The 23,993-nt window shown below is 46.4% G+C and overlaps 1 protein-coding gene across 2 annotated transcripts in view; it reads right to left on the reverse strand.

Moving 5' to 3' along the window:
• Nucleotides 1–23,993, reverse strand: part of LOC144768425 (protein-glutamine gamma-glutamyltransferase 6-like) — a 398,170-nt gene that overhangs the window by 56,297 nt on the left and 317,880 nt on the right. For both annotated transcript variants that reach the window (XM_078652071.1, XM_078652072.1), the window contains exons 7-8: nt 20,209–20,344; nt 13,898–14,007 (exon numbers count right to left, since the gene is read on the reverse strand). In XM_078652071.1, the coding sequence (XP_078508197.1) occupies nt 13,898–14,007; nt 20,209–20,344 (246 nt within the window). The remainder of the gene's footprint in view (nt 1–13,897; nt 14,008–20,208; nt 20,345–23,993) is intronic.

Raw genomic sequence — 23,993 nt, forward strand, 5'->3', positions numbered from 1 at the left:
TTCAGATCCCACTGTAGAGGTGCACATGAATTATGGCATTCTACGCCAGTAGGATGCAGGAGGCCAAGAGACCCAGCAGACTCAGAGTCAGTCTCACCACAATACAGGATTAAGGCTGAATCATAAGGATCATGGCACAAATATCCTGTACTCTACGCTTCAGCAGATTTGTGCGGAAGTGCACTGTATTCAGAATGGTTATGATGAAAGGGAGCGTTGTATAAGGATTCAGGTACGACTCGGTATGTTGATAGTGAACCCCAGTAAGTGCAAAAGGTTTCCCGTAGTCTGGAGGTGGGTGACAACTGCCTGGGGAGAGCCGCCATCAGCACCTAGTCATTGAGGTAGGGGAAGACTGAAACCGCAGACCTTCAAAGATGAGCTACAACCACCACCATACCTTCTGTGAGCACACAAGGGGCACTAGTGAGGAAGAAGGGAGCACAGCAAACTGAAAATACTCGTGGCCCACTGTGAACTGTAGATAACAACGGTAGGCTTGCAGGATGGGTATCTAAAAATAAGGGTCCTGCAAATCCAACGCTACCATCCAGTCTCCAAGCTCCATTGCAGATCAGACCTGAGCCAGGGTGAGCATTTAGAATTTCTATTACTTCAGAACAGCATTAAGAGGGCGCAGATCTAGAATAAGATGAAGTCCTCAGTGCTTTTTCAGGAAAAGAATTAGCAGGAATTTAAACCATACCCTACTCCTGAGGCAGGCACCCTCTCGATGGATTCTTTAACCAATGGAGCCTGCCCTTCCTGATGGAGCAAGGACTGGTGGTGCACCATCAGATGTTCTTGGGATGGTGACAAAGGCAGAGGGGTTTCCTCAAATGGGAGGGCGTACCCTGCCACTCACCTGCACTTGCACTCTCGCTCTCTCCCGCTCCACCGCAGCTTCTTACTAGCTGTTTGAGTGGAGGGAGAGGAGCGGAGACAACTCTTCGGTATCCTCACTTCCGGTCTTCTAGAGAGATGGGCCTTCTATTGGTTAGGCCCTTCTTGATTTGACGGGCTACCCGCCTCTTACACTACTTATTGGCAGCATGGCGCCGTCGCACAGTGTTCGCGCCAAAGGCAAGCCTGTCTTCGCCCGTCCGCGCCTGAACTGGGCCAAGGGCCAGAACTCCTGGTTCAGGTCAATCGCAGGTACAGAGGAGGGTAAGGTCATACTCCAGCAAACAATTAAGGACCATTCAAAGTAATGTTATTCATGGCAAACGGGTCTGTCCTCATTTTAATCTGGGGATCTCTCTTAGTAAAGACACAGATTCGTCCTCGACTTGTGGGTTCAGGTTCAAGGCCTATTTCAGGACACCTACTAATCCATTTGATCAGAGAAATAACACTATAATCCCCAAAACCCCCAAGAAGAAGGACAAGATGTACTCTGCTTTGATCAATGCATGCTCTCTCCCTAAATATAAATAATGAGATAGCAGATTTATTGGATAAATATGACTTGGATCTTTTATTTATTACGGAAACATGGGCTGATCCCTCAGCTGCCCCAGATTTTTGTATTGCCACTCCTGATGGCTACACAGCATATAGATGTGAGAGAATTCTGAAGAAAGGAGGAGGATTGGCACTCATCTATCGAGATGAGTTCTCAGTCAGGACAGAGGTGATCACCACTGCGGCCTGTGAGGCATTTAACTTTAGTATATTGTTCTCTAAACACCAGTCGTTCAAGGGAATCCTATTATATTGTCCACAAGCCCCCAGGGGAGATTTTCCATCAGTAATAAGTAACCTACTGGATCTTGTTGCGGCTGAATCCAATTTTACAATTCTGGGGGCTTTTAACTTCCATCTAGAGGCCATCCTAGACAACTATTTTTTAGTTCTTATCTCCAATATAGAGGCTTTAGGATTCTCCTAAAAGTGAGGACGCCCACTCACTCAGCTGGGCATACATTAGATTGTCTGTTCTCAAACAGTGATCACATCTCAATAAGGATGGTTCTTCCCTTGACATGGTTGGACCATTGCGCAGTACTATTTGACATCATGATACTACAGCCCATCTCTATGCATACCAGCCCAATCCTCTCTAAACAATTCAGGGCCTGGAGTTGCATTAATCAAACCCAACTTAGACAAAATCTAATAGACTCCCAACCAGAGGCTGTGACAGACCCCGAACTAGCCTCTACTAATTATACAGAATGGCTCCAAAATACATTTAGAAAATTGGTAGCCTACAAGGCAGTCTCCAAAAACAGGAGGACTCCCTCAGCACCATGGTTTACTGAGGCGCTTAGATTGGACAAACAACATTGCAGGAATCAAGAAAGATGCTGGCGTCAAACATAAATAAAAACTTGGAGAAAACACGCTATAAAGCGGCCCTGACAAAGTAGAAACTTCTTATAATCATAGAAAAAAGTAACTACTACACTAGAACGATAGAAACAGCACAACATTTCACTAAGCAACTGTTTCATGTAGTTTCTAACCTGACAGGGCCAGTGGTCAATACCACCAAAGAGGCGTCTCAATCACTTTGTGATTCCTTAGCTAATTCTTTTCAAGACAAAGTGGGCCAAATCTATTCAAACTTTAATACGTCTACGGGGGACTTGAACCAACTAGATGACAACAACAGGAATAGAGATTCCCCTAGCTTCATGGAGTTCAGGCCTGTTTCGGTGGAACAGGTCATGATCTGCTCAAGACAGTCAAATGAGGATCCCCGTCTGACCCATGCCCCCCGTCAGTCTTAAAAATGATTCCGGACTTGATAGGTACAAATTTAATGAGCATTTGTAATGCTATGTTTTGTTCAGGCATCTACCCCTCAGTATGGTAAAAGGCCATTATTCAGCCGCTGCTAAAGAAAAACGATCACGACCTAGGAGAAACCAAAAATTATAGACCAATCAATCAATCAATCAATCAAAGCATTTATATAGCGCACTACTCACTGGAGGGTCTCAAGGCGCTGGGGGGGTCCGCTACTGTTCGAACAGCCAGGTCTTGAGCTGCTTCCTGAAGGCGAGGTGGTCTTGGGTCAGGCGGAGGTGGGTCGGAAGGGAGTTCCAGGTCTTGGCGGCCAGGTAGGAGAAGGACCTTCCTCCTGTGGTGGCTCTTCAGATGCGGGGGACGGCGGCGAGGGCGTGGCTGGTCGATCGAAGCTGGCGTTTGGGAGCGTAGAAGTTGAGGCGGCTGTTGAGGTATCCTGGGCCTTGGTTGTGTAGGGCTTTGTGTGCGTGGGTGAGGAGCCGGAAGGTGATTCTCTTGTTGACCGGGAGCCAGTGCAGGTCTCTCAGGTGTCCGGAGATGTGGCTTCGGCGGGGGATGTCCAGGATGAGTCGTGCTGAGGTGTTCTGGATCCGCTGGAGTCTCTTCTGGAGTTTGGCGGTGGTTCCGGCGTAGAGGGAGTTGCCGTAGTCCAGACGGCTGGTGACGAGGGCCTGGGTGACCGTCTTCCTGGTCTCGGTGGGGATCCATCAGAAGATCTTACGAAGCATGCGCAGGATGTTGAAGCATGACGAGGAGACGGCGTTGACTTGTCTGGTCATGGAGAGGGAGGAGTCCAGGATGAAGCCCAGGTTGCGTGCGTGGTCTGTTGGTTTGGGTGCGCTGCCCAGGGCGGGGGGCCACCAGGAGTCGTCCCAGGCGGAGGGTGAGAATCCCAGGATGAGGACTTCCGTCTTGTCCGAGTTCAGTTTCAGGCGGCTGTTCGACATCCCTTTGGCTACGTCTGTCATCCCTTCGTGCAGGTTGGCTCTGGCGGTGGCGGGGTCGTTGGTGAGGGTGCAGGTTGGCTCTGGCGGTGGCGGGGTCGTTGGTGAGGTGATAGACCAATCGCACATCTACCTTTTCCAGCAAAATATTTTGAAAAAGTCATGAATATCCAGCTAGCACAGTTTATAGAAGAGAACAAGCTGTTAGATGACATCTAATTTGGCTTCAGGAAAGGACATAGCACGGAGACTGCATTCCTCAATGCATCAGATGAAATCAGAATGGTGCTGGATAAAGGAGGTGCCGCAGTCCTGGTGCTGCTAGATCTATCAGCAGCTTTTGACATGGTTGATCATGCCACCTTGATCAACCGTGTCACAGCCACAGGTGTCGGACGAAAGGCCAAGGCCCTTCTGTCCTCCTTTCTCTTCAAACGGACCCAGTCAGTCAGTATGAGGGATTATAACACATCAGTCTTCCCTGTGGTGTTCCGCAGGGATCGTCGCTAAGTCCAACTCTGTTTAATATATATGTGATGGACTTAGCACGAGTAATTAAAACCTTTGGAATGGGCCTCATGTCTTATGCTGATGACACGCAACTGGTGCTAGCGGCGCATAAAGACGGGAGGGGGCAGTGGCGGCTAACTTTTTCATGAAGGCATGCTGGCTATTAGCTCATGGATGGCAAACAATTGCCTCAAATGAAATTCAGACAAGACCGAGGTAATGGTCTTCGGTAACCTTACCCCGGGATGGTCTCCGACATGGTGGACTCGGAACTGGGATCACTCCCTACCCCTGTTAAGAAGGCCAGAAACTTAGGAGTCATGTTTGACGAGAGCCTCACCTTCAGACAGCATGTCAATGATGTGGCCTCTTTGTCCTTTTATATTTTAAGGATCATAAAAAATTGCTACCTTACCTCCCGATGAGCACTGGAAAAACCCTCATCGGTGCCCTAGTTATCTCAAGAGTTGATTACTGTAATGGCCTTTTAATCAATGAACAAGAAAATGTTTTGAACAGACTGCAACGGATACAAAATGCAGCCGCCAGGATATTGTCAGGCACTCCAAAGTTTAAGTCAATTTCCAATGTGAAAAAAGCAGAACCAAATTTAAAGCGCTATGCATTGCCTACAAAGCAGTTCATGTTACAGGACCTGAATACCTGAAAAAAGCTTTTCGGGCATATGCGCCCAGCAGAGCCCTACGCTCCGCAGATGCCAACCTGTTTCCACTACAAATTAAGACCAGCCCAATGCTATTATCCTTCAGAAAACAAGTAAAGACCTGGCTATTTGAGCAATAAGGGGCCTTCTCGCTTTCTTTTACAGTCCATAGCGCCAAAACACCCACGGGTATTTGTGCGCTTTGGAAATTGCTAACATAACATAACCTCTCCTACACAATCACCCACTTGTCAGAGATAATTGCAGACCACTGGGCATGTTGTTTCTGATCCTGCCACCAATGGAATTGCTGTGCTGGATGGCGGGTGTCATGAAGGGCCTTAGAGGCTCTGTCTTCAGGAGGACTGGGGACTGGACAGCTTGCTGGCCCTGGCTCCCGCGTCCTCTGAGAGATCCACCGCCCTGTCCGCATGAGGACTCAGCAGGTTGCTGTACTAGCGGATATAGCTGGTAAAGCAGTTGTCCTAACCATGTCTGTGTTAGGAGTGAAAGGGCTGCTGCTGAAACTGGGCAGACAGAGAAAGCCAGAGAGATCTAGTTTTGACCTAGCTCTCTCAAAAGAGCTTGAGCGCCATGTCAGCTTTATCACCAAACAGACAGGAGCATTCAAAACGCATGGCCATCAGGGATGCCTGGACATTTTCCGAAAACCCAGTGGACCGCAACCAGGCATAACAATGCAGCACAACCTTAGAGGCCATGGTTCTACCGAGGAGTCTGTTGTGTCCAGCCCGCACCTGATGGCAAACTTTGCTGTATCCCTACCATCCAGGTGTGCCTTCGGGAAGCATGGGAAGCAGCAGTGCTATCGAGTCCCACAATGCATGTGCGTAACGGCCCATGAGATATGCAGTGTTCACCGTCTGGAAGGCTATGCTGGTAGAAGAAAAAATGTGTTTCACAAATGAGTCCACCCTCTTGGGTTCCGTGCTCGATGGGGTGGAAGGAAATGTATTTGGGTTGACTTTAGATGTTGAGTCCTGCACTACCAGGCTCTCAGGGGAGAGGGGCAAGGAGAAAAGGGCCGAGTCTCCTGTGTCAGGACGATGGAGTTGGGCAAGCATGCCATCCACAGAAGCCTGTGTTCAAGGTTTGACACAAGCAACCAAGAGAACGTCGGTGAGGGCTTCGTTAAAGGGGAGCAAGGGCTGAGCTGAACCCTCTCTTGGGTAATGCACCTCAGTCAAGAGATTGGTCTTCTCCTCGACTGCCAGCAGCTGTAGGTGAAGGACCTCCACTGCCCAGCGCAACACAATGGCAAAAGATGAGCCTTCCTCCGAAACCAGGCCTGGAGGGGAAAGCATGCTACAGTTTGGGCAGGTGTCCATACCACTGGCATCACCAAGCACCTCGTACCAGTTGTCAGCTGGATCAGGGTCCACCTCCATGGGTCTAAACCCTTTCTATTCAGCTCCCCCTTCATGGAGGAAGGAACTATCTACTGGCGGGAAGTCCATGGGTTGGTAGGGCGTGAAGGGCTCCGGTGTCAAATTTTGCCTAGGTGGATTCGGCTCAGATTTGGAGGGGAGGAAAGGCTCATTGTCGAGCAGTGCCGGTGGCGCCAGGGAAGGCATTAGAGGGGTCAGCGAAGGGGTTGAAGAAGGCACTGGGGTTGGCGTCAGCCTGGATCTGGGGGCAGAGCCAGAGGGCCTAACTGGGGTAGTGGGAGGACCAGCCAACAGTAACCCAGCCAGGGTACCTCATGACTCCATGGGCTTCAGATACATGCCAGAGGGAGTCAGTGTCCAGATGATGGGGCACATGGCATCGTTTTAACCGGGTGGGCGTCACTCTGGGAAACTTGGGGTATCGCCGCGAGACCCTGATGCCGGCTTCACAATTCGAATGCGGGAGTAGGGCATAGTAGCATGGTATTCAGACAGACAATCCCAAGAACATTTCAACTTCTTTTTCTTGTGTTTCTTGGACTTACCCGACCTGTTGGAAGAGATCTTAGAGTGCGAAGAAGATGTCCACGGGACCGGCTCGAAAGCAGCCCTAAGATCTCCCCTGGGAACAAGACAGAGAACGGCACAGAGCCTTCTTATGCTGCACTGCCAGCACCTTTATCGCCCACTTATGATTTGCCTTATGGTGCATCAACTTGCACTCTGCACAGGCCTTGGAGTCGTGCCCCAACCCTAGGTACCGGAGACAAACCAAGTGAGGATCAGGCACAAACATCTGCATGCAACATTCCCCACGAGATTTAAACCCTGTAGGTTTTGTAGGGGCATGCTGCTAGCACACCGGGAGCAATAGTTAAAAAAATAGGCGACAAAAAAGTAGCAAAAGATGGTCAAAAAATTACAAAGGTGTCTCTCTGGATCAGCAGTGTTGGCACAGGGAGAAAATAACTGATGTCAGTGCTCTGAGATGGCGCTTATATGGGCATCACATTACTGCCAAGGTGGATCTGATAGACGCCACCTACCAATGCGTAGAGGTACTGCTCAAGATTTTCCACATCAGTCGACACCTGGGGAATATTCAAAGGTGAGAAATATGTGTTTATATGTCTGTAGGAGAATAAAATGCACATTGGTTTACAATGCAGAGGCTGAGATCAAGAACACACCGATGATTTAATGTGCAGCGTATGCTATCCAACTAAAAGAAACAACAAGAATATGAATTAGCACCTCATCTCACACATAAGAGGCTTTATCCATCTGTACTGCGTATGATGATGTGGTTAGTTACAGTAAAGTAAAAAGGGTGCTAGCATGGGGCAATGAGGGAGTGATATTAGAACATTAAATGTATCATAGACAAAAGGTGAGACTGATAGTAATGTGTAACTACAGAGGGTATCAAGAAAGGGATGTCTGTTTCATTCGAATGCATGGAGCTGTCGCATACTGGTACAAAATATAATTGAATATGAATTCAAAGGAAAACAGTCAAGCCCAAAGAATGTCTAATTTGCAATTTGTAAACATCTAAGAAAACCGAATATTCACTTGCATAATATGGCGGCAAGCCCCACATCTGAATCCTTACCAAAAATAGATAAACAGCAAACAATAATCGACATATTCAGCTCCTCCGAACAATCGGGAAAAGAAACCTCCGAATCAATTATCAATGCTCATGACAAAAACAAATTCATCAGCTAACAGTGGACCCACACGGATAATGAAGTAGACAAAAACAGCATTGGCAATTTATCCCGTAATTGCCATGGAGTGGAACCATCTAGTACATTATATCATCACCGAGCACCTAATGGAGCTGAAACAAGAATCAGAACAATAACTTGGAAGCTCTTTCAAATCTAAAATAAACACGATATATCCCGAGCAGGATTGAACAGTTAAGTTGTACAAATCATCATTTAAAAGTAAAACATCATATTCCAAAATAAGTGACAGTCTTCTTCTTTAATGTTCACAACAGCATCCCTTTGATTATGCCAACACGTGTTTCGTATAATTAGCAGTATGTGCATTTAGACTTCATCAGGGCTGGAAATTGCAACATAGACAACAGTTACAAACTGATTTTGTCAGTGCAGAGCATATTCAAATCTATACAAAAAAGAGACATCATCTTTATCCCTAGTAGAAGCCCTAATAAGCTTAATTGAAATTACTGTTGACAATATAGCGCAAGCATATAACCTTCTATCTACTGTCTCTTTCAAATCTACATGCTTCCCTAGTCAAAGCACTGCAGACCTCAATCAGTACCCTTAACATGAAGTTCGATAAACTCAACATTCAAATCAATCTAATGAACATAATTGCAGAATACATCTTTGGCACAAACACCAAACTTGACGCCATGATGGGCCAACTACCATTCATCAATATAAATGCAAAAGACACACAGGTTTAAGCTCTCACTTGTGTTTGCTGTCCCATTCTGGAAAAACTAAGGGACCTACCAACAATATTAACAAGTATTCTTCATGAGCGCAAACAGGCAATAAATAAGTCCTCCTGAATCAAACAAATTAACAGGCAAAGAGCCACCGAGCGGGGAAAGAAGTTCCCAAAACATTGTTTTACCACATACCGAACATATAACTCTTTTGCCAATAGGAAACAAGTCAAAAGCGGTGGAAACAAGTGATGATTTATCCATCGTAGATTCTCCCGCATCCTACCCTGTTACTCAGACTCGCGCCTCACGACCACAACCGATCCAACAACCATCCAACCAGGGGAATCAAATCATCAATCACCTCCCTGTTTTAACAAAAAGACAAAAGAAGCTGGCCAGGAAAGCGAACATTGTCTTCATATAAACAAAACATCAAAAATACAGGTCAAGGATAACTACCCAATATTTAATTTTGATGACGGAAAAGGCCGGTTACTAGCAGCTGTAGGTCAGCATCAAGTACCCAAAGAGGAAGACGAGGCAGGCTGCTTGGACCAGTCGGGGACAACTTAATCATCAGACTCATCACAAAGGGCATTGTCAGTGCCAAACAGCCCAGCCTCGATGAAACTGAGCTGGTGTGAGAAGAGCGGGAAGTCCAAGGGACAAGGCAAACAAAACAAAAAAATCCCAATGGACGAGCAAGCCTCCAGTGGAGAATGACTCCAAGCACGCAAGAAAATTGTTGCCCCCATGGGAACCTAGGCTCCATCTCACAAGTTCATAATGGGGTCAATAGAGGAGATAGGGAAGTTATCTCAAGGAAAGGCCAGCAATCAGGAAGTGCTAAGAGAGACCAGATACAGATAAACATAAAATTGCAATGCAAACTGGAATGAACAGGAGAACCGGCAAGCAATCAAAGCTTAAGGCAGGTATCAACAACTCACCCGCAAAAAAAGAGACTAAACCAAGCCGGAACAACAGGATCCCGTTCACACCACACTATTCATCACAAGGACCACAAGAATATTTAAATAGAGAGAACATCATGAACCTCATGGCAGTTATCCCAACATTATAACATTTGACAACAACAGACTTATTGGCAATAGAATTCAGTCTTGAAAATAATACAGGAAATGAAAAAACCTTTGCAGTTTGGAAGTCAGAAGAAATGCAGTTAGACAACTTAAAGTGGCCACAAAATTTGAAGATTGGGGTATATCCATCTCCACTCCTGCGAAACAACGTTATCCATCACCTTTCCTATCAACAAATACACCTTCAAACAATTATCCAAGCGCAATCCTTAGTCCCTTCGGTCCTGAGAGGTGCAAAAGGCCCAGATGGTACAAAGTCCCAACAACAGAAGTGGCAAAAAATAGTGTGTGATAGACCTGACCAGAAAGGAGAATGATGTGCAATTACACAACATACATCATAGTCTCCCCCAATCAAAATCTTGTCCTGAAATATAGCAGGAGCGAAGAAGCCTACAGGAGAAATGCCCTCCTGAGAATTGAGATAGTTACGAAATCATCGCCCTCCAAGAAACATGGCTGACACTCCCAATAGAGGTTCCCGGGAGGATCCTCCATCATGTGAACGCAATACGAATGCAGCAATTCGGAACACCAAAAGGTGGCTTAGCAGTCTATATTTCAACAGCACTAAACATGTCCTCAGTCCAGTTGTTAACAACACCATCTGCCATGCAAATAATACAAATGGAGTTGGACCCACACCAAGGGGTGAGCACCATAATTATTATCAACATCTATGCACACCCAAAACAAAAGACAAAAGAAGACCTATTTAAACAACTCATCGCCACTATCGCGGAATTCAGGTTCGAAAAACCATCTTAGGAAATAATTCTGGAGACTTTAATTCAAATCTACTGTATACTCAAGAAGATAATATCCCTGCAGCAAACGCAATCCGGGCAGTACAAACACAATCGTATCCCAATCCATAACGAGCTGACAATGTAGGACAGCAACTTGTAACTGACATCGAAAATCTAGGGACGCGTATACTAAATGGCAGAATAAAACAGGATAGACCCGCAGCATGTACATATATCGGCCCTCGCTCGAGCTCTGTCTTGGATTATACAATAGTAACTCTCCCGCTCTTAGGGCAAATAGGAAACTTCCAGATCACATGCTCCAACGAGAGTGATCACATGGATCAGCAAAATGAACTAAGAACGACACTTTGAAGACACACAGAAGCCCCTGAAGTGGAAGAGACCATATCAACAATAAATCTAAAACGACTGCGATGATCAAACAACACACTACCACAAATAGCCTCAAGGGCAAAAGATCTAACGACAACCCTTGAGTCACCAAAAAACTTGACGATTGAAACATGGACTACCTTCTTGGAAAGCCTATCACAATCAGGGGCAGCTACAAAACAGCCAAGTAAAAAGAGGACAAATTACAACAGTCACCTTAGTCAAATAGCCCGAACTTTAAGGAAACAACTTAGAAGGGCACTGAGGATGGCACATCAACAAAGCCCATCATCAACAACATGGGAGCAAGTACGTGAATTAAAGAAAAAATACAAAAAACTAATTTGGGACGACAAAAAAAACAACGTAATAACTTTTGGACAAAGCTATTATATAATGCAAATAAATCAAATGCCAGAGCGTTCAGGGAGCAAGTGAATTCCTTGACTAGAACTTCGAAAGTCATAAACGTGACTTGTGTTACAGAGTCTACATGGGTACAACACCTAATCACCACATTTTCAGTAACAAACCAGGGAGGGATTAAACTTCACTGAAACTACTCTAAAGGGAGAGCAAACAGCTTTGCCGACTTCAAACAAAAACAGGATTAGGAAGGACAAGTTCCCCATGATTTCCAAAACAACAGGAAACGGTACACAGCAGAATGAAGACACTCTACAGCCACATCCTCCCTATTCTGTAGTAGAAATTTCCCAAGTAATAGTAAAAAGCAGGCTCGATGAGGCACCGGGCCTGAACGGAGTGCCCCAAGCAATTTACAAACAAGACCTCAATTATTGGGCAAGCAAGACGTATTGTCTGTTTCAACTGATAGGCACATCTAGTTGCATTCTGGAGAGCTAGAGAGGTGCAATAATCAATCTAATATATAAAGGCGGTGAGCGTACAGACCCCGCTAATTACCGTATGATTGCGTTAATAGACGCTGAGGCCAAATACTATGCATCCTTGATCTTAGCAGACCTGATAAATTGGTCCGACGTGAAAATAAAAATCCCCCTCAACCAGTTTGGCTTTTGACGCGGTACAGGTACAATGACAAACGCACTAGCAGTAGGGCTAATTGCTGATAAAAGTCTAAGACAGCGACAAAAACTCTATCTAAGCTTTGTGGACCCTTAAAGCGCCGTTTGACTGTCTCAGTAGACGCACGTTGTGGGGCAAATTAAAGCAGCAGGGTTTGCCAGACTCAATCCTGAAACCAATGATGGATCTATATACTGACATCTGGATGCAGGTTAAAATCGCTGATAGTCAGAGGCTTACTCGAAGGATCTACACCAACGAGGGTTTAAAGCAAGGCTGTGTCCTGGTCCCACACTTGTTCAACCTATTTATGGCTGACTTAACACCAAGGCTAGATGGGGTTAATCCACCATGCCTGAGAACACTAACACACCTGTCCTACGCGGACGACGTCGTCCCCCTAAGCCATTTGAGAATTGGCTTACAAAGAGCAATTCACGAGCTAGCTGACTTCAGTAAAACAAACTTGATGGAAATAAACACAACAAAAACAAAGGTCATGATAATAACTCATAGTTTCCATAGCCAAACAACGTTCACAATCAACAACGCGAGGTTAGAAGTGGCGAACAGCTACAAATATCACAGGATACATCTGGATCGAAGGTTCTCTTTTTCAATACAGAAAGAGGCCATACAAAAAAAGGGTAACGCTCTAACATTTGCATTTTGTAGCTTATCAAAAGGCCCACTGTTTACCCCATTACTGGCAGTCATCAAAGCTAAATTGCTCCCAACCATTGCAAATGGAAGTGTTGTTCACCATGGAAAGAATGCAGCAATCCTGGACAACATTCAAACATGAGTGTACAAAAGGGTATTCTCTCTGCCATGTGTGACTCCTCGCCAGCCCAGATTCTATGGGAAGGTATGAGGCAATCAAAACCTGGTATAAAATTTGGCTTAATCGTGGTCTAGAGATCAATAAGGGACTTTGGGACGCTTTGCAAAGTGGCCATCAGTCTGCCTATGCAAAGTATTTAGAAGTTTCACTACAAATAACAAGGACGGCTGACCTCTGGCAGCGGAAATTACCCCTGGCATAATTCTAGCAAATCACAAAAAAGGCAGCAAAAATGCACTCGCTGCAAGACAAAGCAATGTTAAGCCGGCGAGACCATGCATGGATGGTATTACATTCCTACACTAAGTCCAAGCCAGCAGCATATCTGGGTCTTGCCTTTCCCCCTACCAAAAAAACAAGTTTTTAGAGCTATGGATGGGGAAGCTGCCCTCCAATGCAGACCGTCCAGCTGGAAGTAACAGGTGTCGAAAGCATGCGACCTATGTGGGTCACCAATACAGGACTTCGCACATCTAATATGTATATGCCCAGCCTTAGGTTCTCACCGCCGTCATCTGTTGAGGAGACAGTTTCATGAAAGAGGCATCCGCACCTGTAGATCTGCTTTATTAAAAAGCCTGGACGTAAACGGCCCGCAACTAATCTCCCATTTGATGAAATGTTTAATTTGTAATAAGAAATCTATGTTACAATGAAAATTAGTTACAATGTCTTCCTTTGGACCTCCTCTGTCTTTTAATAATCATAATATTGTAAACAGAAACAATTAACCAAATTCGAACGTACTGTCCAAAAATGGTGGTGTATCAGCTGTTACCATTAACCTTTTACATTTTTAAACGGGGATATTTACAAGTTTAAACATGACAGTATAATAAATTTTATGTGTAGGGATATTGTTTTGGCTTTAATTAACTTTACGATAATTAGTGATAAAGGCTTACTAACTGAAGCTTAGTTAATACTCTGTTTTCTACTTCCCAGATTAATGCATTCATAATAACTTACAACACCTGTCACACAATTTACCCTAACTCACAATAATACACCTTTGTGGATGATCCATGTCTTACCTGAACTTCTCTCCTGAGGAGTTGAGTCTAGAACTTGCCAACCACTGTATGTGGATTTAGAATCTAGATCATGTCGGGCAAACCAGGATTCATCCCAGACATGGAAATTCCTGCAGAAGGAGACCAGAAGTAGTGTGGATGGGAACCATGCTATCAGATTTAGTCATATCAAATTATTCATATATAGGACTTCTGATCGCATTTTGGCTACATGCTCTAATATAACAACCTTAAGTCTTATCACCAAAGAAGATGCACACAGCTCAAGAAAGACAGCTCAGCCGAAACAATAGGATCATGAGAGGATTTTGATTTTAATGGGAATCTGGTGCCAACATTTCAGCCCTACCATGGAAAACATGCAAGACCCGTGGCTTATGGTATACCCTAAATAACTCAATGGTATTCCATCAATGGGTCTCTACATTGGTATCAATGCATTAATTAACAACAAAAGAGATGTCCATTACATTGTTCTAGATAGGGACAATAACATTTAATTTAGGCTAAATAATTTCATTTAGGTTAAGAGTTTATTTAATAGTATTCATTAACATAAATAGAATAAGGATTACATACTTAAAATTAATACACTTACTTGAATTAAGGGGTGGGGAAATCAATTTAAATTAGTTATAGCTATAGATAGCATATGGTGTATGTTAAAAGTAATTGATCAGTGAACACACGTAATTTAAAGTAATTTATGGTTAGAAACGGTGTTAGAGTTTCGATAAGTACAACTTTGTGTGTACTTTTATTTTTATTAAAAGTTAAATATTTAAGCATTAGAGTTGTAGCTAGTATTGGAGCTATGCTAAGGATAATTATTTTAATGATATTAAATTTAATTTAGGGTAAGAATTGGTACGGTCAATGGCAACATTTATATTGAATTTAAATTCATAAAAATAAATTAAGGGGTAGGCTAGTGGTAAGGTTATGCACATGTGAATTATTTATCTGTCATTTAATTCAATGTAATGGAATTCAATTGGAGTTTGAGTATGACAGGGTTACACCATGGGACATAATTTAACTTAAATTAGTGTAAACTAATTAAGGGTTAGACATAGGGTTATTATTTGATTAAGTCAAGGATAACTATTTATTGAAATTTTAATTAAGGATTAGAAATAATGTTAGGGTTAGGAGAGTTATTAAATTACATCCACTTTTCTTTAAATGAATTAAGAACTAGGATTTATGCCAAGTAAGGTGTGGTTAACTGAATACTAATTAAATATGGAATTATTTAAACAATGTTACATTAATTAAAATATGCCAATAGAATTCTAGAGTATTCTAGACAATTAGTGCAGATAGTGGTCAAATAAACGTAAACCGTACCCTGGGGATGCTGAAGCTGCCAATGCACTGGTATAGTGGCTCTTAATCTGTGGGAGGACTTGAAGAGAAGATTGCACATGTTTTTTTTTTCTAGTGTGAAGTGTAGTATGCATTTCTTCCCCAAAGATGGGCGAAGATCCTACCCAACAGATATGTCTATGTGCACAGCATGGCAAATGGGAGTGAATTTAAGGTTGACATGAATTGACAACAAGAAGAGTATTCTTAGCGCAGCTGCACTAAACTGGCCAATGCATAATTGCAATATGATCCAAACATATTAGCAAGCTCATATCTCTCTTAAAAACTTTACTTGAATTGCCACTTTCACATCCTTTTCAGTGGCAATCTCCTTTTTGTGCAGCTTTGCATCTCCTCCACTACTGTTGTAACAGAAATGTTCTCTACCTATAGAGAAGGCAGACACATAATAGTATTCTTTTCTGTCTATGTTTTGGCAAGATGCATTAGGGCCCTATTCACAAACAAAAATGTAAAAGTACTGGTGGTGATTTAGATGTCCACCTGAAAGTACTTTTATTTTTTATTTTTGAATTTACAAACATTGACAGTAGTATGCCTGAAAAACGATGCCAGGACCAGGTCTCAAGGAGTACTTCTGAGAATGTTATGGGGCTTTCCTAATCCCTTATCCCGAAAAGACGCTTCATGTGCAAATGCACATTTTACTCTCTCCAGTAGTACAAGTTACTTACCTTCAGTAACGATGTATCTGGTAGAGACGATTCTAGCCGCAGATTCCTTAATGTAGAATTATCCCCAGGCGTGAGACTGGATCCGGGAATTCTTTGCCCAGCATCTCTGCTTGCCGAGAGGACGGCATCACGGGGCTCCGCCCAGGCGTCGCGAACATAGGTGACGTCAGCGAGGTCACATAAGTCCCACCCCGATGCGCCTAAGTCAGTTGTCTTCGATTAACTTTTCCGTGCCAGAACGCGGAGCCATCAGACAAAACGTTTGGGTTATGGGAACAGTGTGCAAGGGAGCAGAAAAAGAATGGTGACGAACAACACCATAAGAAGCAGTGTCAACACTGCAGCAGCCAAAGGCAGGGAAATAAAAAGAACAGAGTACAGCCCTGAACAGCCACCCTGCCAGGATGAAGACAGCCCCCTCTGGAGACAAGGAACACATGCAAAATTGGCACGACCACACACAGCAGGACCACAACCGCAAACAGGACCAACGAAGGGAAAACTGGTCCCAAAACAAACAGGAACAACAAATCTACAGGGGAACCCCAGCACAGAGTGCGACAACCCCCAACCCCAAAGGGAACAAGGGCAAGGGCACGGTGAGATGACCCTCACCCAGAAGGCAGCAGAGGGACCGGGACCATCAGTAACCAAGGGAGAAGGGAGGGGAGGAAAGAAAATGAAGGCAAGCCCCTAATCTAGACCAGAGCAGAGGGGCACAGGAGAACATATAACCCCATTCTCCAAAGAGTCAAGAGGAGGAAGGAAGAAGAACAAAACAAATCCTTCTGTCAAAAGAGCGAAAGAATTCACTCACAGAAGATACAGCCACCCTCCGGGAGGCGAGTGCAGAAGACCAAACCAAAGGCCCTCGCAGAACGGGGAGGAAGGGCGGGCCGTGAAGGAATCTGCGGCTAGAATTGTCTCTACCAGATACATCGTTACCAAAGGTAAGTAACTCATACATCTGATAGAGACTACTAGCCGCAGATTCCTTAACATAGAATAGATACCCTAGCCATACCCACGGGGAAGGAGGGTCTGCGAAAGGGCCCCACTGGCATGGACATAACAGAGGGCCCCAGAGGGGACCATGCCAAGGGACAAGGCGAGGGGCCTCGTCCCCACAGGCAAGGGGAACCCCATAGCAGAACGCCACCAATCCCACAGGGGTGGGGGAAGCCCATTCCACTCAACAGAGGAGACAAGACAAGGCAAGGGGAGCCGAAGCATCCCATGTCCTTACAGGGCTACAGAACCGCCATCCAAGGCCAAGGCAAGGAAGAGGAAGAAGAGCAACCCAGAGGCTCCTAGGAGACAAGGAGGCTCGGTAGGTGCGTCCCAAAAAGAGGCGGAACACAAGAACCTTCCCAACCCCCAGGCCAACGAACATGAGGGTGAAGAAGGCTCGGACACACCGCAAAGAGGGGTATGCACACATGACCCAAAGGGAGCAGACCAGAAACACGACGCCCGGCCGCAGACAGCAGGCCAGACCTGACAAACAGCACAGCAACCCCAGAGAAGTTCACCTCGGGGTGCCACACAGGCAATCCCATTCAGCACAAGGAAATTGCACATGCAAGTACAGTAGCACCACGGAGGGCAGAGGCCCAAAGGCGACCACCACTTCCCAGCACATAGCAAGCTGTATAACAGCTACCAGTACCCCACATATGAAGCACACAGATCACACAACCAAAGAACAGCTCACAAGAATCAACCAACACACAGGTCACTGAGGAGGAGAAGAAGGAAGAGGACAGAGCCACGCCAAGAACTTCCGGATGGCCGAGTCTGCTGGGACGTGGAACAAGAGGGCACAGGATCTCCCATGGCGGGAAGCCCCCAAGTCCCATCAGCGAAGAATGGAGCAAACCTTCAAAGGGGAGCAGCAGCTCCCTCGCACCAGAGTCCTGGTGAAGAACCTCCAAAAGATGGTCCGTTGGGAAATGGGCAGCCGGTTCTCCCATGCGCAAAATTCCCACAGCTGTGGAAACAGCGCGAGCGAAGGCCGCACCCGCCTCCGTAGAGCCCTGCGGTTGATAAAGCAGCTTCTCCGTGGGCGACGGCTGTAAGCTTAGGGGGCCGTCTCCGAAGCCAACCAGAGTGGGCAAGGCCCGAAAAGAAGAAAGAGGCGCCGAAGAGTGGGGGAGGACACCAGCAGGCACCCAACCTCTGGGGAAGAGGGGATGTCCGAGGATGAATCCACCACCTGACGCCTGTCCGGTGGGGTAGAGTCTGCAACCTGGAGCAGGGCGTCATCGTCATCCACTACCACAGGAGAAGGACAGGCCTCCGTCCCAATACACGGCCCGGGGACTGGGGCTGGACTGGAGCCGAGGTGGTCAAGGGGCGGCGCTGGAACGGCTCCGACTCGACCTCCACGAGGCAGCCGCCTGCGTGGAGGAACGAGAGGGACCCGGAGACCGATAAGGATCCCCCTGCCAGCCACGCCCCATAAGAGGACAAGAGGGGCTCGCCGACTCTTGTGGCGCTGCCAAGGCCGACTTCACCTCCGACGAGGCAGCCGCCTGCGTGGAGGGACAAGAAGGGCCCGGGGAGGGATGAGGGGTTCCCATCCAGCCTGGACCCATGGGGGGCGAGAGAGGTCTGCTGACCCCCACGGCTTCGCCAAGGCCGACTCGACCTCCGATGAAGCAGCCGCCTGCACGGAGGGACAAGAGGGACCCGGGGACCGATAAGGATCCCCCCTGCCAGCCACGCCCCATAAGGGGACAAGAGGGGCTCGCCGACCCTTGTGGCGCTCCCAAGGACGACTTGACCTGCAACGAGGCAGCCGCCTGCGTGGAGGGACAAGAAGGGCCCGGGGAGGGACGAGGGGTTCCCCTCCAGCTTCGACCCATGACAGGACGAGAGGGGTCCGTTGACCCCTGTAGCGCCGTCTGGGCCAGCAGTTGCCGGCCCCAAAGCGGTGTCAGCTCAACCCTACACAGAACCCGTCGAAAGGGCCGAGTGTGGCTCAGGGATGCGACCCGAGACCCGACAACCTCCTGTGACACCACAAGGCTCCATTTGAGCCTCGGGGATAGGGGGACGATAAGCGGGGCCACCTCACCTGCGGAGAGCCCCTGCCCCCAACAGGCTGGAAACAAGCCCTCTGGGACAAACTGCGACACTTACCCACAGGGGAGCGACGCTCTTGCGGCACAGGAGATGGATGAGGACGACGGCGACGATGACGGACGCTCCGAGAACCCTCCGCAGAAGCTGAGCGAGGGGACGAAGATGATCTGGACATGCGAGCCCAGAGGAATTTCATGCGGCGTTCCCACCGCAACTTCGGCTTCAACCGCTGACACGCCTCGCAGTCCGTGGAGCCATGATCCTCCCTCAAACACCACATGCAAATGAGGTGGGGGTCCGTCGCCGACATCTAGCGCCCACAAGACGAACATGTTTTGAAGTCCGAAGGCATCTGCGCACTGTTCCCACAATCACACAAAAGATCGAAGGAAAAAGGGGCCTAAACAGGCTCTGAGCAAGAACCGGAACCGCGTTGCACGCGGAAAAGGAAAAAAATGATGTAGGCGTGCCGGTGTGGGACTTATGTGACCTAGCTGATGAGCCTGGGCGGAGCCGCATGATGCTGTCCACCCTGCGTGAAGAGATGCTGGACAAAAATATTCCGGATCCAGTCGCACGCCTGGGGATAATTATACGTGAAGGAATTTTCCGCTAGTAGTCTCTATCAGATAAATATTTTTACACATGGAGAAATACCTTCCCATCAATCCCCAGCACATCCGGAGTAATCCACTTCTCCTCTCATCCTTGAAGGGGAGCTGCTCCAGCCCTTGGCTGGAGTAAATCTCCAGATGATTCCATGGGTAGAAAAGGGTGACAAAGGAGTTTGTTAAAGTCCTCAAAAGTATGTTTGTGGGAATTTCTCAAACCTGCCTTAGAACACCCACTTCCCACCCCTTCAGTAAGTTTTACTATTGTGGATTTCACAGCAATCATTGCATTTACATCCGCCAAAAATCCCTTTGTGAATTTGTGTCAGGCGTATAAAAGGAACATTTAGTTGTTTAGGACCAAATAAATCTTTGTAGATAAAACTCAGTGTCTTTATTCAGTGAATTAAATGCAGTATCCGCCGTTTTGCTGTTAGAGGATGAAAACTGAGAAGCTAAATCTATGCAAGTGAATAACTTCATCAGTAGATATATTCAGACCAGAAAGCAACAAATAAAACACTAAGCAAAATGTAATAGGCCATACCATATGCTGTCACCATCCTCATCCAAGATATGTCCGGAAACGTCAAAACACTGGTCAAGGCATAGATTCTGATTTTTGTCATGCGCAGAATGGAAATTGGTGACTACACGGGTCGGAATCCCCAAACACCTGAGAACTGGGAACAAAAGTAATTCAGGAATTAAATACTCAAAGTCTCGGAGTATGAAACTCCAGGACAACTTACTGCATCACTGCTCTAGGTGGAGACACTGGTGGTCATATTAATATGCTCGTATTTCTTAGCAGTATTATTTGCATGTACATTCCTACTCTACATTTCTTGTGGTGACAACTTTTAGTTTATGTTTAACAAAACACTGACACATTGTTTTCAACATTAATATTCTATATAAATGTTTAAAAATGATTATGTCTGGTCATTTTCTTTGCTTCATCAGAATCACACTACCTTACTTAGCATTCATTTGACACAACCTAGCAAAATGACCTGTGACCCAGCACGTATTGCATTCTTTAGTCACTGCAGGACACTGTTTGGAAAAAACTATGTGAAAATTAGATCCAAATTGATAGCAAATATTGCCAGAGTTGAAGGTTCTTCTCTCATCTCCTTGTTTGTTCGTTTTTAGGTCTCGCCTGTCGATGCGCATGCGCATCGAGCAAGGCGAGAGTATTGCGAGTTATCCACTCTTTATCCACACTGCAAGGAATCGTGGCGATTCCTTGCAGTGCCCGTGACTTTTAAGCTCAATGCGCATGTGCATTGAGCTTAAAAGCGCGTGCACAGCCGCCCGCATTCCTCCGACACCTTTGAAGTGAAGCTTAGCTTCACTTCAAAGGCCCGGCTTCTTCACACCCACATGCCGCTCTGCCCCGCTCAGCCCCCTCCCCTGAGTCATCCTGCCTGCCCAGACTTCTCCTCCCCCCTAATTACATCCCGCTTTCACACTCGTTCGTTGCATGTGAAAATATTCAAAAAACGTGAAAACATATTTTATTCATACTGTAAAAGCAAAGTAATGCATTTAAAGTTGGAAACCCTTCATTTACATGTTCTAGTAGTTTTGCTGATTTAACTGTTGTGGCTTCATTTGTTGTCCATTATTTAACCATCTTGTGGTCCGGACTCGTAAACACATTCTGCTTTTCAGTAAAACTTAAAATGTGGGAATCAGCCATAAGCAAGTCTGAAAAGCCTCGCGGTGACGTCATCATAAAGCAAAGAGCTTCCAAGTTTAATAGGATTGATTGATGCAACATTTATTAAGACTTGCGTTAAACTTGCTGGTCACAGATGTGTACCATCAGTAGGGCCTGCTCCGCCTTTCATCCATCCTTCTGAGATAGATGTGAGGCACACAGGCAGGTAATATTAACGTGGTATTTACAGTTCTTTTTTAAATTCAAATAGTTTGGCTTTTACAGTTCAATAAAGCAAAAATACACTTTGGAAGCAAACGCTATTTAGAGAAAGAAAAAAAACTTTTGTAGCCTGTGGTCGAACAACCCGTGGCGTTTGTGACCTCCACTCACACCCCCTGGGGCGCAGCACTTCCTTTCCAAAAATGTGAATGAATAAATACGTCCTTCCTGGTAACCTCGCGGGCAGAGGATCCCTGCACAACCAGAGAAACAACACAACTTCCGCTGCACGCGCACTTGTGCAACCCGTGCCTGTCCGGGGGACATTGCGTCATCCTGTCACCAGAATAGTAGGCCTGTTTTGCAGCATGAAAATAATTCACAGGGACCCTCGCCTGCCATGGCACAGACTTCCAGAGGTTAGCTTTTTTTTTTTTTTTTTAAATCATTATTTTGGTGGTTGTATAGCGCTTGTTGTTATTTTAGGCCAGCCTCTAGGCGCTGAAGGCGGGATTAGGGACCATCCGGCTCCGTGGTCTCCCAATGTGGACATAGATAGCCCAGTTCATTTCAGCCCCTCTCAGGACACTGACACGACCCCTGCGCCTAAATACACGCCGCGACGCCCGTTTCCAGGCGCATGCCATACGCAGAAAGACACGTTTTGCATTTTTGAAAGTTCAGCTGCTACTAACATCCCTCCCCCCGCCTCCCCGCCCCGGTGGACCGGGTCCAAATTCACATTAAAGACGCCCAGAACTTCTGTTTGTCAAATGCGCTGGCGCCTCAGGAGCAGTAAATATGTTTACATTATAAAGCGCTTTTACGAACGGGTCGGGGCGGCCCTCCCGCTTGCTGGGAAGTATACACAACACCTAACAAAGGGTCCTGTCATCAGGCAATAACTCCCTAGTGCCAGTTCAATTCACAGTTGCGTCACATCATTCATCACATCATTCATAGAAAGACTTGTCTTGGAAAACAAATAACAAGATGACAATTTGAGGGAAGTTAAGCATTTTAATGTAATCTCTTCAATCAAGCCACTTCGTCTAATTCATGACATTGCTGATTTAGGTCAATGACGACTTAACGTCAGTTTTTTTTTCTCCCCCAAAAGATATTTCACAAATCAGCAGCGAGTTGTTAGGGGTACAAAGGAAATCTTCACACTCTTTTTATACACTTCACTTTTGTGCTAGAAATGCCTGGATTTGACAGACACCTTCCATGGTTTCGTGTAGTGTTTGCTGTAGTGTTATATTATGTTGTTATATATTTATACAGCGGGATCACCAATTCCTTGCCGTCTTGGCGCTCTGTTCAAACCCCAGTCTGCAGCTGTGATTCATCCATCACAGTTTCTGCATTGCAGATTTTGTTGCACGGCCACATTGCTGTGGATAGGTGATTTGGCATAATAAAATCATGTTTTAAAAATATTATTTTATTCTGTGCCAATTGATTGTAGTTTGCACTCGCCACAGGCAGCACAGTCACACACCCAATGCCACTCACACACGCAACGCCACTCACACACGCAACGCCACTCACACACGCAACGCCACTCACACACGCAACTCATCCCCACTCATCCACGCAACCCCACTCATCCACGCAACGCCACTCACACACGCAACGCCACTCACACACGCAACGCCACTCACACACGCAAGGCCACTCACACACGCAACGCCACTCACACACGCAACGCCACTCACACACGCAACGCCACTCATCCACGCAACGCCACTCACACACGCAACGCCACTCACACACGCAACGCCACTCATCCACGCAACGCCACTCATCCACGCAACGCCACTCATCCACGCAACGCCACTCATCGACGCAACGCCACTCACACATGCAACGCCACTCACACACGCAACGCCACTCACACACGCAACGCCACTCACACACGCAACGCCACTCACACACGCAACGCCACTCACACACGCAACGCCACTCACACACGCAACGCCACTCACACACGCAACGCCACTCACACACGCAACGCCACTCACACACGCAACGCCACTCACACACGCAACGCCACTCACACACGCAACGCCACTCATCGACGCAACGCCACTCACACACGCAACGGCACTCACACACGCAACACCACTCACACACGCAACGCCACTCACACACGCAACGCCACTCACACACGCAACGCCACTCACACACGCAACGCCACTCACACACGCAACGCCACTCATCCACGCAACGCCACTCATCCACGCAACGCCACTCATCCACGCAACGCCACTCATCCACGCAACGCCACTCATCCATTTGCAAAACGAAAAAAGTTAAACTCTTCTATTGCGAGACCTATTGCATTTTCAATGCTTGTTTATTGTATTTTTTTTTTTCAAATTGCAAAAATGCGTACAAATACAAATTCAAATTCACATCAAAAGACGTTGAGCCCC

Source organism: Lissotriton helveticus, chromosome 7 (genome assembly GCF_964261635.1).
Source record: "Lissotriton helveticus chromosome 7, aLisHel1.1, whole genome shotgun sequence".
In the NCBI taxonomy this organism is placed as follows: Eukaryota; Metazoa; Chordata; class Amphibia; order Caudata; family Salamandridae; genus Lissotriton; species Lissotriton helveticus.